Source organism: Pleurodeles waltl, chromosome 10, assembly GCF_031143425.1.
Source record: "Pleurodeles waltl isolate 20211129_DDA chromosome 10, aPleWal1.hap1.20221129, whole genome shotgun sequence".
Taxonomy (NCBI): domain Eukaryota; kingdom Metazoa; phylum Chordata; class Amphibia; order Caudata; family Salamandridae; genus Pleurodeles; species Pleurodeles waltl.
In genome coordinates this window covers 736,015,088-736,029,466 of record NC_090449.1, presented here as the reverse complement: position 1 = coordinate 736,029,466, position 14,379 = coordinate 736,015,088, and the positions used below count along the sequence as shown (strand labels likewise).

Below are 14,379 nucleotides of genomic sequence, written 5' to 3'. Positions count from 1 at the left end.
GTTAAGGAATGCGCTTTCACTGCCAAAAACCCTGGCTCACACGAAAACTCAGTGCAGCTCGGAGCTGTCTTAACCCCCTCATTACTGGAATGGGACAAGAAAGATTCTTCTAAAACAGCCTTTTTATAACTTTCAGTCGGGCTAATTTGCTCACGTAAATTCCTATTTTCATGTTCCAACTTCCTACATTTCTTCTGCATTTCTCTGTAAGCAGATAAAGGTATCCAGACCTTTCTGTCATCATTACTTCCAAAAGACAATATAATGTGAAACACGTTTTCAACATATGTACAACAGGAATTATTTCTCAAAGCAGTATCAGGCAGTTTAGCTACACATGCATTTTCAAACATGGTCTGCCGTGCTTCTGTAATTCTCCAAACAGAAAACAATTCACAGTTTTTCTTAGCACCATCGGGCAGTTTAACAACACATGCATTCTCAGACATGGTCTGCCGTGCTACTGTGATTCTCCAAACAACAAAACAATTTCTGTAATTCTCAAAACAACAAAAACAATTACACTTTTAAAGTGTGCACGTAGAAATCTACCAACTCGTCAAACCCCTTAATCACCTCTTAATGACCGACCCCACTCCTGGTACCAATTGTAGTGCTTTCCTCTTATCTAGTTTTTAAGCACATACATAAAACACCAGAAATGCACTTCTGAGTTCAAAGAAGACTTTTATTGTTGTTAATTCTTCCCCAACCACAAATTTTATGTATGACGAATTAGTAGCTTTCAAGCCCGCGTTAATCAAACAAAATATATCAGTTTGCAATATACACAGCAGGTTATATTTATAAGATATTGAATGCAAAGCAAAACAAATACTTCACCGTGTGGGAAACTATTTACAGCTTCATCTTTCTAAGGTCTGCAAGCTGATGACCCCCTGTCAGCCGGGAGAAAGAGATTCATCTACCCACACGGGATTGCTGCCAGCTGGCGCCAAGCTCCAGCACGAGGTCCGGCAGATTCGAATCTGACTCTCTGCAGCCTGTTACATTCGTTACAAAGTTGTGCCCCCTCTTCTCAGACCTGGGAAACTGAGCAAGCCTTTTGGAGACTGGCCAGGTCTCCAAGACTACTCCTGTTCCCAAGCTCAAGCGGAGAAAAACAACACCATGTACCCTCTCTTATCAGGTCTAGTCTACTGTGAGAACAAAACATCTTGGTTCAGCTAACCTAAATATCAAATGCAATGTTTAGTGTCATGTCAAAGCCAATAAGCATCTAAGCTGAATACAAAATGCAATGTCTTATATCATGTCAAAGACCATAGGCAGCTGAGCTGAATACAAAATGCAATGTATAATATCATGTCAAAGCCAATAGGCAGCTGAGCTGAATACAAAATGTAATATCTAATAGCATGTCAAAGCCAATAGGCAGCTAAACTGAATACATCATGTCAAAGCCAATAGGCAGCTAGACTGAATACAGCATGTGAAAGCCAATAGGCAGAATATCTAATAGCATGTCAAAGTCAATAGGCAGCTAAACTGAATACATCATGTCAAAGCCAATAGGAATGCAATGTCAAAGCCAATAGGCGGCTAGACTGGATACAGCATGTCAAAGCCAATAGGCAGAATACAGAATGTAATGGCTAATATAATGTCAAAGCCCATAGGCGGCTCAACTGAATACAGAAAGTAATGGCTAATGCCATGTCAAAGCCAATAGGCAGAATACAGAATGTAATGACTAATGCAATGTCAAAGCCCATAGGCGGCTAAACTGAACAAAACATACCATGTGCTACTGGTGAACATTGAGCAACTAATATGCGCAGTGGTGAAACACAAAGTCATTGGTCAAAACAAAATTTAACAAATGGCAGTACACCATGGCTCTCCCTCCCAATTTTTGGCCCATTTCGGGCGGTGGCGAGATTCAACCATTAGTCACTGTTTGGAATCTTGGAGTATTACTTGATGACAGCTGTCCAGTTGCTAGCATTTGCTTTGCACTGCTACAGGGTCTTAGGAAGCTGCTACCTCTACTACCCGCCCAAGCTAAGTCTCCTGTGGTGAGATGTGTGATATTAAGTAGACTGGACTACTTCAGTGCTATATTTCTTGGAGCCCCTGATTTATTTCTTATAACTCTGTTTTATTGAGTTTAGTATCCACAACAACAAAAAGAAAAAAACAGTGCAGTGCATATCATTGCAAGATATTGCAATATCTGTTTATTGAAAAGAAGACAAGGGATATATACAGGCAGAAATTTGAAGCAAAACCAAGCATTGCAGCAGTAGATAACCCCGGCCTCCTCTACCCAACAACATCCTCATGTAACCAATCTGCTTATATACAATAGTTACCAGCATTGCAACATAACCACAGTTGGTTGTCACCTTTTATGTCTAACATAACATTCCATTAGTCAGCCATCATCATCACCTGATTTAGTTAATAGATTACTCAGAGTCTAGGTAGCAGCAGCCAAACTTGCACTAAATAGCCCTCAGAGATCCTCTGTGACTGAGGCCTTGAAGGACTTCCACTGGCTTCCAGTGAGGCAGAGGATTATTTTTAAAGCAATGTGTATTGTCTTCAAGGCTTTGCAAGGCAGGGGTCTGGCACAGCTACGAGATAGACTGAGAGGTTACACTCCCAGAAGAGCCCTGTGCTCAAGTGCCGGAAACCTGGTCTGTGTTATTAGGTTTCGGAAAGTGAGTCTAGGTGGTCCAGCCTTCCAACCTAATGTGGGTCAGTTTTGGAATAAGCTGCCTTAGAACATCTTTGGGCTTGTTACAGTTTAGGAGAGCCTTGACGACCTGGCTATTTCATAAAAATAAAAAAAACTTCTGCCTCATCCTATTTGCCTATAACCTGCTGAACCAGTACCTTTTTCTAGTCGTCAGCGCCAGGATACCAGAGTTGGTGACAATTGGGCTATATAAATGTTGTAAATACATAAATAATGCCTACACTTTTGGTCTCCTATGTGCCATAAAAGCAGAACTTACTTGGTAGTCCTTTTACCCCGTTGTTTTTTCTGTTTGAATAACTCTTTGGGGCTCCCACAAGTAGAGATGGGGTGGACTTGAACTCATCCATCCTAACCCTTCTCTGCCTTTCTAGGAATGAGAAATACCATTCCATAGCTGTGCTGCTTAGTTTTTCCCCCAAAGTGCCAATTAGTTTGCAAGTCCATCAGCCCAGCAATATTACACACCCACAGCCCCATTGCTAGTCTCGTTCTGTCTTTCTCCCTGTGAGTCTGTGCTGCTACCAGCTCTTTGCTGTTATAAAGTTCTTGCTTTATCCTATATTCTGTGCATGGTGCTCCTCTCAAAGACTTATTCTCCTCAATTAGACACAATTTAACAAAGGAGCAAGTGCTAGGGCACGAAGTAAAAGGGGCCATGCAGAGAGTAGGGTAATAAGCTGAGCATAACTTTTCTGAATAATCTTTCTTGCACAAAGATGATGTGTTGTAATTTTGGAATTCTAGTTCGAAAATAACTTAAAAGTTGCCAAAGCTTTGAATGCAGTGGTTAGGGTGGGGGAAACCCATTTGTATATTTCACCTTGTGAATCTTTACAGGCATCAACGTGCATCTGGAAAACATCTGCAATAGCTCCTGCAACCCCATACATGGCACCGTTGGCCTGTGTCGTGCTGCATCCCCCTCCATATATGAAGACAAGTAGCTGTATATTGGTACTGCCCCTGAACCTCAGATCCTCTTTTTCTGCACCCTTCAGTGCGGATCTGGAACTCCATTCCTTTTGATAATTTTCTGAAATCCTTGTGAAATGTTTGTCATGTGTGCTGGGATGTAGCCCTTGAAATGACTGTTTTCAAACCATGCAGCCTGTGCCAGAAGTGGATGTTGGCTATGGATCCACCTGACATCTGACTGTCATGCTGCTCCACTAAAAATGAATCCATGTCCTGCAGCATATGGTCAGTGGAGCACCCCAAAACCATCAGGGAACACAAAACCAAACTCCATATCACTGAGGACAAAAAATGTGGCTGTTCCTGATCACATCGGTCCTAGTCAAGATCACTTTCTTCATGTAATGCGAAGTTGATAGTCAAGTTGAAAAAGAAGCATAGGAAACCTGTGTTAGGTTCTTAAGTGCATTCTGTGTTCTCGCAAACAAACACTGGCTTCACCTTCCTCTTGGGACCAGGTACTGAACCTGGAGCTAATATACCACAAATTTCCCTGCCATTGTCAACTCTTTAGCTATGACATGCCAGCCTGCAGATTTTAAAATTGATTCCAGGCTCCCTCTGCCGTGCTTTTTGACTCATCCGAAACACTTCAGTGTTAATTGTAGTGATATTCCATATTTCTAAACACTTTATTTACAATATTTTGCTTTGTTTCACTCCAATGTTCTTTACTTGACTACAGCCATATGGCTTTCTTACCTCACACTGATATTTGCTACTGTTGAAATCCCTTGCTGACATTTCACTTCCAAGCATTAAAACCCTTGTGCTGGACATAAATAGGTACTTACTGGTATACACAATATATCAGTTCTACTACATTGATAGCATTCACGTTGGTTATGCCTTCTTGTATCAATTTTACCTTAAGTCTCTCTTTTCTTGCCCTTCATCTCTTTGTTAACCTAAGCTTATGTCACAACCCTTGGTTCTGTGTTTTTATGCACTTCGTGGGGACTCTTATCTTGACTGTCACATATAGGATTGTGATGAATTTCTGTGTTCTACCTTCCCTTATCTAAGTTACCATTTCAGCCTCTTTCTCCACTTTCTTACTTATGCTTTTTCCTTTGGTACTTTCTTCTGTGATTCTGCTGGCACCTGCTCTTGGTAGCACACGAGAGCCCTCCAATTGAACTTGCTACGGCAGTAGGCTCAGCATTGGTGGTACATCTCAAATAAGACCCATGTCTCCAGCAAGGAGTCTTGGGGCTTACAATGGTGAACAACAGACCCCAATTGGTTGCCAGTCAGACCTGTGCCATACAGTTCTTTGTACCCTTTAAGAAGTCACATTGGTGACAGATGCATCACTTCTCAGTAGAGGAATTCAACTGGATGAGGTGGAGGTCAGAGGCCTCTAGTTTCTGGTGGAGCATCTCCATCATATAAAACTTATGAAGCTACATGCCATCTTTCTGACTCTTAAGGCCTTTCTGTAGTCCATCAAGGGCTGGTGAATCCAAGTGCTAACAAACATCAGGACCACAATATGTTGCTGTAATAAGCAGGAAGGCTTGGGGCCACAGGCTATTTTTCTGGAGGCGTAGAGATTGTGGTGCTGTATGGCATTTCACTGGCTCTTGCTGGTGGTCCATCATCTAGCCGGCTCCCTCAACATTAGGACAGCCAAACGAAGCAGCCATTGTCTTGGCAATAATAAATGTCTTCTGTACCCGTAGGTGGCATAGGGTATCTGTGCTCTGTGGGGTCCATTGCCTACAAACTGTATTGTCAGCCAGGCACAGCACTTGAGGGTGTTGAAAAAAAGCAAACAGTTAAGTTCGACTTGCAGGGATGTCACCTGTATGTGGCTCCATGTAGTAATCTCCATAGGCTAGACAGAGTTGTGACAGAGGGCGGTGGCACCACCTGCCGGTGTACAGGAGCTCTTGCAATGATTTCCAGATCCATTCTGGCACCTGATGAGATTTTCAGATTGATATATATACAATATATATACATGCAGAAATAAAAAATGTAAAGTGACAAACACAGCTAAGTAAGTTATTTCTCTTGCCTTAGCCTATGAATAAAGATATTGCAATCCATGTCAGAGGGTTCTTTTGTGTGCTGCTACATATTGAACCATGAATTTAATACTTAACAGGTGTCTCTTTCCACCTACAAACTAGTACTACATTTTTCCTATTGGTATCCAAATAATCTATTTCTCATTTAGTTTTTTTTCTTTTAAGCTGTTTAGAAATGTATGAAACACCTACAGAAAGTCCTCAGACCTACCCAGGAAAGTAGGGATAAGTAAACTTGAAGATACGTTGTGTGCTGTGGTATTTTATAAATGTGCTGAAATAAGTGATGTGACTTCTTTGGTTGTCCTTCTATTAAAGCATGAGTGAGATTTTACTTTGAAGCTTTATGCTTCCTACAGTGGGAAAAATCATTCTAAGACATGCCATACAATACACAAGGATTAGGCTTGTGTTGCCATCATTGTAATAAGAACCATAGAGCATTTGCCATTTCGGGCATTATTTTATGATTTGTGTACCATCCCATCCTCCGACTTTCCCTTGATGGTAAATTCTTTACATTTGAAATCTTGAGCTCTTCATTTTATATTGACAGATGTAAACCACAATCTCAAAAAACACTTCCAAAGTCCTACTGAAGCCTTGTACTTCATTTGGCACTTGACTCAAAACAGATTTTTGGTTAATATCTCCTTTGTTAAAACTGTGTTTAATTTGCAGTTCAAAAAAGTGTGCTCAAATATATGACTGTTTAATTTAAAGAGTGTGACATTTTATCAGAATCTTTAACCATTATAGAATAAAATGTGTTATGCTATCGCAGGTTCACGTTATGGGCCCTCAGCCTTTCTTGATATTTATTAAAACGTGCTCCATTTTTGTCATCTAGATTGAAGAGCAGCTGTTCTGTTTGGTTGATGAGTACCAGCTCACCGAAGAGAACACTAGGCTTCGCTTTCTGGTCAGCTCACTGATAAACGATGTTGTGAGTGCATATTTTCCAGAAGCCACAGTGAAACCATTTGGCTCGACAGTCAACTCGTTTGGCAAATTGGGCTGTGATCTAGACTTGTTTTTGGATCTTGATGACATTAGAAAGAGTGCCATTGGGAAGGTAAGAGTTAAATAAAAATACTGAAATGGAGATGGGACTCATATTAAACAATGAATGTTTGTTTTTGCATATTTTAGCCTTTGGTGTCCCTGATATTAAGAGAGCATGCAAATCCTTTGTAGTAGTTTCCAAAGCAAAGAATGCGTCAATTGGTTTTAGACTTTTGACTTTAGGGGTGTGGGATTCCTATAGCCCGATGCCCAGGACATATTATTTGGGGTCAAGAACAACAAGTTTTCATGTTTACTTTGTCCTTGGGACAAGAAGGCTCAACCCTCTATAGCACAAACCCTTTGGCTGCCAGTTTACATGGTACACACAATTTTGAAAAGTTTAACAATATGAGGCTACGTATAGTGCTCCTGTTGTGAAGCCGTTTTAGTGATGTCTGTGAGAAAGCTGTTTGAGCAACTAGGCCTGCTGTCTGTGCACTTTAGCCTAGTAGTGTTTCATTGTATTTCATTTTATTCTTTTAGAAACAACCACATTTGTGGCAATGGTTTATTTTATTTTATCTTGCTGTCCGTTCGCTTAGGAAAGCATTAACATTTCTTAGCACAACATTCTTTCACTCTATGCTTTATTCAAGGCTGCGACAAGATAGGGTTGCCGGCACAAACATTTCTAACATCTAACATTTCACAGAAACATATGTATTTTTACATGGGGACACTTACTCAGAACACTAGTTGTTTTATTATAAGAACATCTGTCCCTTGCATGTTTAAGGAGGTTCCAGCCAGATTACTGCTACCACATGCTGTTAGATCTCACTACAACCAACTGCTTTCCTGGCTTACATGCGGAAGGTGTTTCAATAGACAACAAGCTTCAGACTCTGGTATGGAGAATGATGTCTTCCCGGGGGGTCCTGAAGAGTAGATTAGGGCTTATTCTGCTGTGCTCTAACAGAGAACATTAGTGGTGTAGGTAAGAATCACACATCTTGCATAGTGACAGTGGAGTGCAAGTGACTTTTCTTGTGTTTCACGCTTCTTGACACCATTCTGCTTCTAGTATATTTTATCATCCTAATTATTGCAGTTTGTGTCATTTTATCTAGGAGGCATCTGATTCAATATATCTCATTGAACCATTCCCTGCTTCTGTTTGTCTTTGCATGTGTGAGACAAATGTAACTGAAAGAGAAGGATGAGATATGATCCACCACAATTTCCCAGAGAAGTCACAATGTCATGCGTGTTGTTGCCACAGATCACCCCTGCTCTTGGGCATAGGTGAGGCACTGCTAGCTGGCTGGAAACGGATTAGGCCCACAGTTGTCACATGGTGTGGGATCGAACTCAGTTCCCCACAATTCAGGTCATGCTGCTGCCCAAATCCAGTAGCCTCATTGGTAAAATGAGAGCCAACGCAACCCTCCCAGAATGCTTTCTGATTAGATACAAATGTTTGCAGAAGCTTGTAAGCACGATTGGTGATCTTTGCATTCAAAATAAAATGTTCAGAAAAAAATGCAAGTACAAAAACATTTTTTGCTAAATTAATGTGAACTTTAGGTACTATTTCTTTGAAGCATTTGTTGATGCATGCTAGTATTTAAAAAAAATATATATCACAAATAATGTGGTGGCAGGCAAATTATTAGGTAGGTTATTACCTGTTCCTACTCCTATTTAAAGCTATATCATCCCACCTTTTGGGGTTAGCATGAACACTAGTGGAAGCAACAAAAACAGATTTATTTCTATGGAAGAGGTGGTCTCACACACTTAGTTATGTCATGCTTTATCATTGACCACCTCTCCACCACCCTGGTAGGACCGTGCCACCAGGGCGGACTCAACCTTACAGTAGTTCTACACCAGAACGAGAGTTCTCATACAAAAAGCTAGTGGACAATGACTGAGATCCAGATGAGTTTAAAAATACCTTCTGGACTACCAGTATAATTTACCTTTATTAGTGGTGTCCGTAGGTATGACTAAAAACACAGCAACTAAATTACTGAAAATGATACTCAGCACGTCAGAATAAGCCAACATATTTCTGTGCTCACAAAAAGCCTAACCTGGCATGGGTCATTCCTCAGGGCTCCGGATCCCTAGTGAAAATGGAGCAGGCCTCTAAAAATGACAACAATGTTACTACACCGGCAGGTCGAATAGCTTGAACAATCTACTCGACCTAACTGTAAAGTATTTGACCCTTAAATGGGTCTCAAATTGTGTGATCCTTAGCAAATATTGTATTTTACAGTTGCCTTTTCTTCATTCTCACTTATGAGTGGACCTTCAAATGTGTGAGTCCAGCATTTCTGCTGTAAAAAAATCCTCTTTTGTTTGATTAAATAAACTAAACGTTTGCTCCATGTATAATAAACCTAGCCACAATATAGGCTACACATGATCCATGCATGACTTGCCTCTTAGTTTACCAATAGCTTTGCCATCAGGGCAGGAGTGTTTCTCAGTTTATGTTTAAACACTCACTTTAAATAAATATATGACTAAAGCATGATGTGGTAGCACACTGTCATTTACAGGCAGTCAATTTCCAAGAAGTGTCCAAAAACCTTCCCACTAACTTGCAGCTTTACTGATAAAACTATATATTGTACTATCCATAATCTGTGAAAATTGAGTTTCAGAAAACATTTATCATTTGCACATCACCAAGTAAAGTGTTCTGACTTTGTTTTTCATCACACACAAGTACAAAAAAATGGTCTTTCACCGCTACTGAATTATATTTTGAAATGTTTGTAAATTTGACTTAGTTATATAAATGTGTGTTAGGAAAAACCTGATACCAAAAGCCTTTCATTTCACATTGGTCAGACAGTTCATCTTACAAAATTCTAGAACTCTGCAGTCACAAGGAAAAGTATTTGCATTGCAAGAAGACAAACTGACTTTTGACACCTGTCTCCGAACACAGAGCAAATGTGACATGAATAAGATTTAAAGGCATCTTAATTGCTAATTCAGTTTCTGACTGAACAGAACACCTCTTCCTTGTCCACATGCCAGAAGGGTTGAATGGAATCTAAAAATAGCTCGACCTCATAAAATAAAACTCGCCATAGCGAGTGGTCGAGGATGTTTTTCGAGCCCTGTGGTGTAATAACACCCCCCCCCCCCCAAATTATTGAGAATAACACTGAAGTCCTACCTGAGTGGTGAAATACGTTACAGACATCTATTAGGGAAAAGGTAAAAACATATATCTTTTTCAGGTATCCTGTTGTATAGCTATCACTTAAATTCAAAGCAACTGCACACAGATGTGAACATGCAAGTAGTAATCACTGCTAAAAAAGTGTGACTGTTGTGCTGAAAAATCATGCGTTACTGTTGCTACAATATTAGTGGGGTAGAGGAAAAGTGAGCTTCTAACTCTCAACCGTACTGGAAATCATTGAATAATTCATTAATTATAGGGGCTGTAAATGCCCAAATGTTAACAGCCCTTTTACCCTAAATTTTAGGGGTACAAACTTCTGTTCTGGGTGATAGGAACGATGTCCTTTGTAGTCACACACTCTGGAATGAGATAAATAAATTATAATGTGAGTCAGCCAGACACGCATAATGAATGTTTTATACATTTCTTATATTCAAGGTTCAGAAAGTTTCATTTTTGAGGCAATATCCTTCGCTTACACTTGGTATGCGATCATAATAACAGATTGTTAAAGGATTAGCGTTGCATGCTGCCACCAAAAGGGTTAAATGCCATCAGCAAGTTAGTGTTTCCGTTAAGCTTACAGCATCTCGCACAAGAAAATCAACATTCACATGTAGGCAAATGGACAAGAAGTAGCAGAACCACTGTTAAATGAGGGATCCTGATTTCGGCAACCGCTATAAACACTCACGCATTACTACAGAAATAAAAGCATGGTAGTCAATCCTGTGTTATTTGCAAAAATCTCAATATCATAAGTGAGGAGGTGGGCGGGTGAATGCGGGAACAGTAGCTCACCCAAAACATTACTCAGGTCCTCAAAAGAAACACCGTTCCTCTGCAGCTACTAATGCCAGCTTCCAGCCACTTGTACAATCAAAAAGGCGGTGGGAGCTGCTATTTCAAGATCCCCACAGTGTCAGAGGGCCGATGGAGGACATGTCATATTATGAGTGACGCCCATGGATCATGGGAAATGTAGTTTCCTCTAATGCTGAATAACAGAGGATCCTCATTCTTAAAAAAGAAATGCAGTTCCTTGTAATGTTGTAGCCACCAAATTGGCGATTAATAATTTTACTGTCATCAGTGAGTACTGTTGGTACTCTGTGGGGACCTAAGTTCTCGAAGTATAAGTGCACTGTTTCACCATCCAAGGCGGTACTTCCAGTAAGGTCACCTGATCTAAAGAACGGCTGGTGAATAATTAACCACTGTCACACTGTTTATCTTGTAACATGTAAGGACCAAGGTTCTCAATGTCTTAGAGCAAAGTTGTACCACCAGGGTGGTGTATATCCTACCCATGTCAATATGTTTGTTGGGGGTCCATAATCAATTCAAACCATAAAGTGTGTGTAGGCAAATCACCAGGGGTTTAAGTGTGTAGCTTTGTCTGCGAAGAGTAGGGTGAGGTTGTCACTCCAGTGGCATTCAGCAGAGGTATTTGATAGGACTCTCCATCATTACCATTATACTGCTTGGGATTACAAAAGTCACATAAGAGCAAACCCCAAAGCCCTACCATTTCCAACCTTCCACAGTGTTGTTTGCTGGTTCTTAATTGTGATATTAAAAACTCGATGGGGCCACTAGTGTTGCATTGGCTTTAGATGTAAGATGACTTCACCTATGTATTGAGGCCCAAGGGACCTCGTCAGTGTTTATCAGTATCACCAATCTCTGTTCAAACCATAAGACTGGTTGAGTCATGTCTTGTCGTGTTTGTGTGAGCTTTTCAGTAACACACCATTCAGTGTCATCAGCACTATGGTTTTTTGCAATGTAATGGTTGGTCAGTCTCATGGAGTCTCGTTTGCATCTGATAGTGCTCCTGTGTTTGCAAATAGGAGATTCCACCCTTCTAGTGGTCATTCCAGTATATTTTAAGTTGCCGGGGCATTTTATCACATAAATAACATTCTTGCTTTTGCAGTTCGATAGAGTTCTTAGTTTCCATGGAGTGTTAAGTCCAAGATCAACATCTATTAACTGTCTAGAAAAGGGGCAGGCACTGCGGTTCCCACATGGAGCACTGCCTACAGGAGGCGGTGGTTTCAAAGGATTAGCTGTCTACTTGTGATTTCCCCTCTTTTGGATGTGTATGCACTAGCATATCCTTGATACTTTTGGCCTTTTTAAAGGAGAACACAGGTTGTTCAAACGTAAGGCTCCCTGACACCAAGATTTTCCATTTCAGCTTGATGACCCTGTGCAAATGATTTCATTGTGGACTAAAAGTGGAGACACAAATCAGTTTTTCCACTCTAGGCCTCTTAATAGACTCAAGCAACTGCTCACTATTGTTATTTAGGGCTCTTTTGTTAGCTGTCCTTATCAGATGGTCATGATAGTTTCTCGTCGCTAGATTTTCGGGAACTTTTGGCAAGTATAGAGTAGTCCTTCGTACTGGAACAGTAACGCCTTAGGCGCAGGAATTAGCCTACTGGTAGGTTTTCCCGTAAATCTCGGGAGTTGAAGCTTTCAAATCTTAAGAGGTTGTTCCTGTCTGTAGGTTTATAGTATACCTGTGTTTCTAAATACCCATTCCGTGCTCCAATCAAGAGGCCAAGAAAAGGTAGTTTACTACCACCAATGGAGATGGTAAATTATAGGAATGAATTCTGAGCATTCAGTCAGTCAGCAAATTCCGTAGCTTCACTTCTTGTTCAAATTGTGGGGAACAAGGTTCTCAGTGTCTTAGAGCATAATGAAAAATTAGCATAGCCATTTTCAATAAAATTATTGGATACAAGAAAATAAGCACTGGCAAAACCAACCTATCTGACATTGGTGGTCAGTCTTTTGGTTTTGTCAATATGTGTCTTGTTTTGTCACGGTTTTTGTAACACTTTATTGATGTGGAAGCTGTCAGGCCTTTGCCATTGTAACAAACATTAGCAAAAAGCAAAAAAAAATGTTGGTCTCAAAAAGCACACATTGCCACAGTATTTACTGACACTGAACAAAAACTACTTTGTGTGCCTGCATGCTTCTTGTGGAAGAACAGAATGCTATTACTCACAGTAAAGCTGGCTGATAGATGGATAGAAAGAGAATTCTAATAATAACACAATGTCCTGGTTAATGCCAGAACTAAGTAGGTGCCCAGTTCTTAAAGAAAGTCCTAAAAGCATACCCCTGATGTATGTTTTTGCATTAGTGGCTTTCATGAACTCACCCGAATTTACAGAGCGAGCCCAGGAAATCGTACTCCTTGAAAGCATTTGTGAAATCTGTTTTAGCACAAGTAAATATGCATGTGTAGATTTGCTCTTGTAAAAATCTATTGTGTGTTCACAAGTTCAGTTTCCCTCCAACCACTTTTTCCCAATGCTGGAAGAACTACTTCTGCCCTTGTCAAGAATAAATTGCCAACCTTTGTCAGTATGGGAACAGATTAGAGAACAGATGGTAAAAATCCTTAAAACATACAAGTAAGTGGGTTTGCACAGACTCAAAGGCATTCCAGCCCTGGAACTATTTTATTATCTCCTTCCTCCAGCCCTAGTTCGTAGATCTGCAAAAAGGTGGCAAAATAAGGAAATTGCTATTGTAAGTCTTGACATTGCTAGTTTTCAAGCCCTACTATAGAATTAGCCCTGGCATAATCAGAGCTCTTACACTTACATAATGAGATTGCGGCCATAATTTGTCGCTGCAGTACATAGCACCAAAGGGACAAATCAATTTTTTTGTTTTTTTTGATACAGGACAAGTAGATTTATGAAGCAACCTGTCCAATGGACGAATAGATATGTTATTAAATTTCACACCCTTAGACTTGTGTGTATGTATAAACTCAATATATATATATATATATATATATATATATATATATATACACACACACATGCCTGTTACCTACTGGTAGTCGCCAGTAGGTAGTTATAGGTAGGAAGATGTTTCCATTTAAAAAAAAAAAAAAAAACATGTTTTGACTTGCCTATATCTTTTGGCACCGTTTGACGAATCTTCACGAAATTTTCCCCACAAAAAAGGGCTCTGATGATTCTTGTTGCGCATGGAAAGTTTTGGGAGAGCCTTCAATCGGTGGCCAAGAAAGAACAGGGGTAAAAAAAGTTGTGTTTCCCATGTTAATTACCTTAGGATCTTTAGACACGACTACAGCCCAAACCGCTGGATGGAATGGAACCAAATTTGTCAGAAAGCTAGCTTTCAGTACGCAGATTGTGCTTCTGATTATTTGGTGTAAATCGGTTCAGTACTTTATGAGAAATTTAGGAAAATCCAAATTTGTATATTTATGACCACAAATAAATCCGCAAATGCGTGCACGAATAGAAGCTCAGTAATTGGCTGGCCACAACCTGACTAGAAAGATTCAGCCGCCATTTTATGGTACGGAAGAGGGTCCCGGGAGCTGAAAATAGAAATAATTGGTATAAGGGATC

The 14,379-nt window shown here is 40.2% G+C and overlaps 1 protein-coding gene across 2 annotated transcripts in view; it reads left to right on the top strand.

Annotated features, from left to right (window-relative positions):
* MTPAP (mitochondrial poly(A) polymerase) overlaps positions 1 to 14,379 on the top strand; it is a 182,256-nt gene that overhangs the window by 40,404 nt on the left and 127,473 nt on the right. For both annotated transcript variants that reach the window (XM_069211289.1, XM_069211290.1), the window contains exon 4: positions 6,590 to 6,814. In XM_069211289.1, the coding sequence (XP_069067390.1) occupies positions 6,590 to 6,814 (225 nt within the window). The remainder of the gene's footprint in view (positions 1 to 6,589; positions 6,815 to 14,379) is intronic.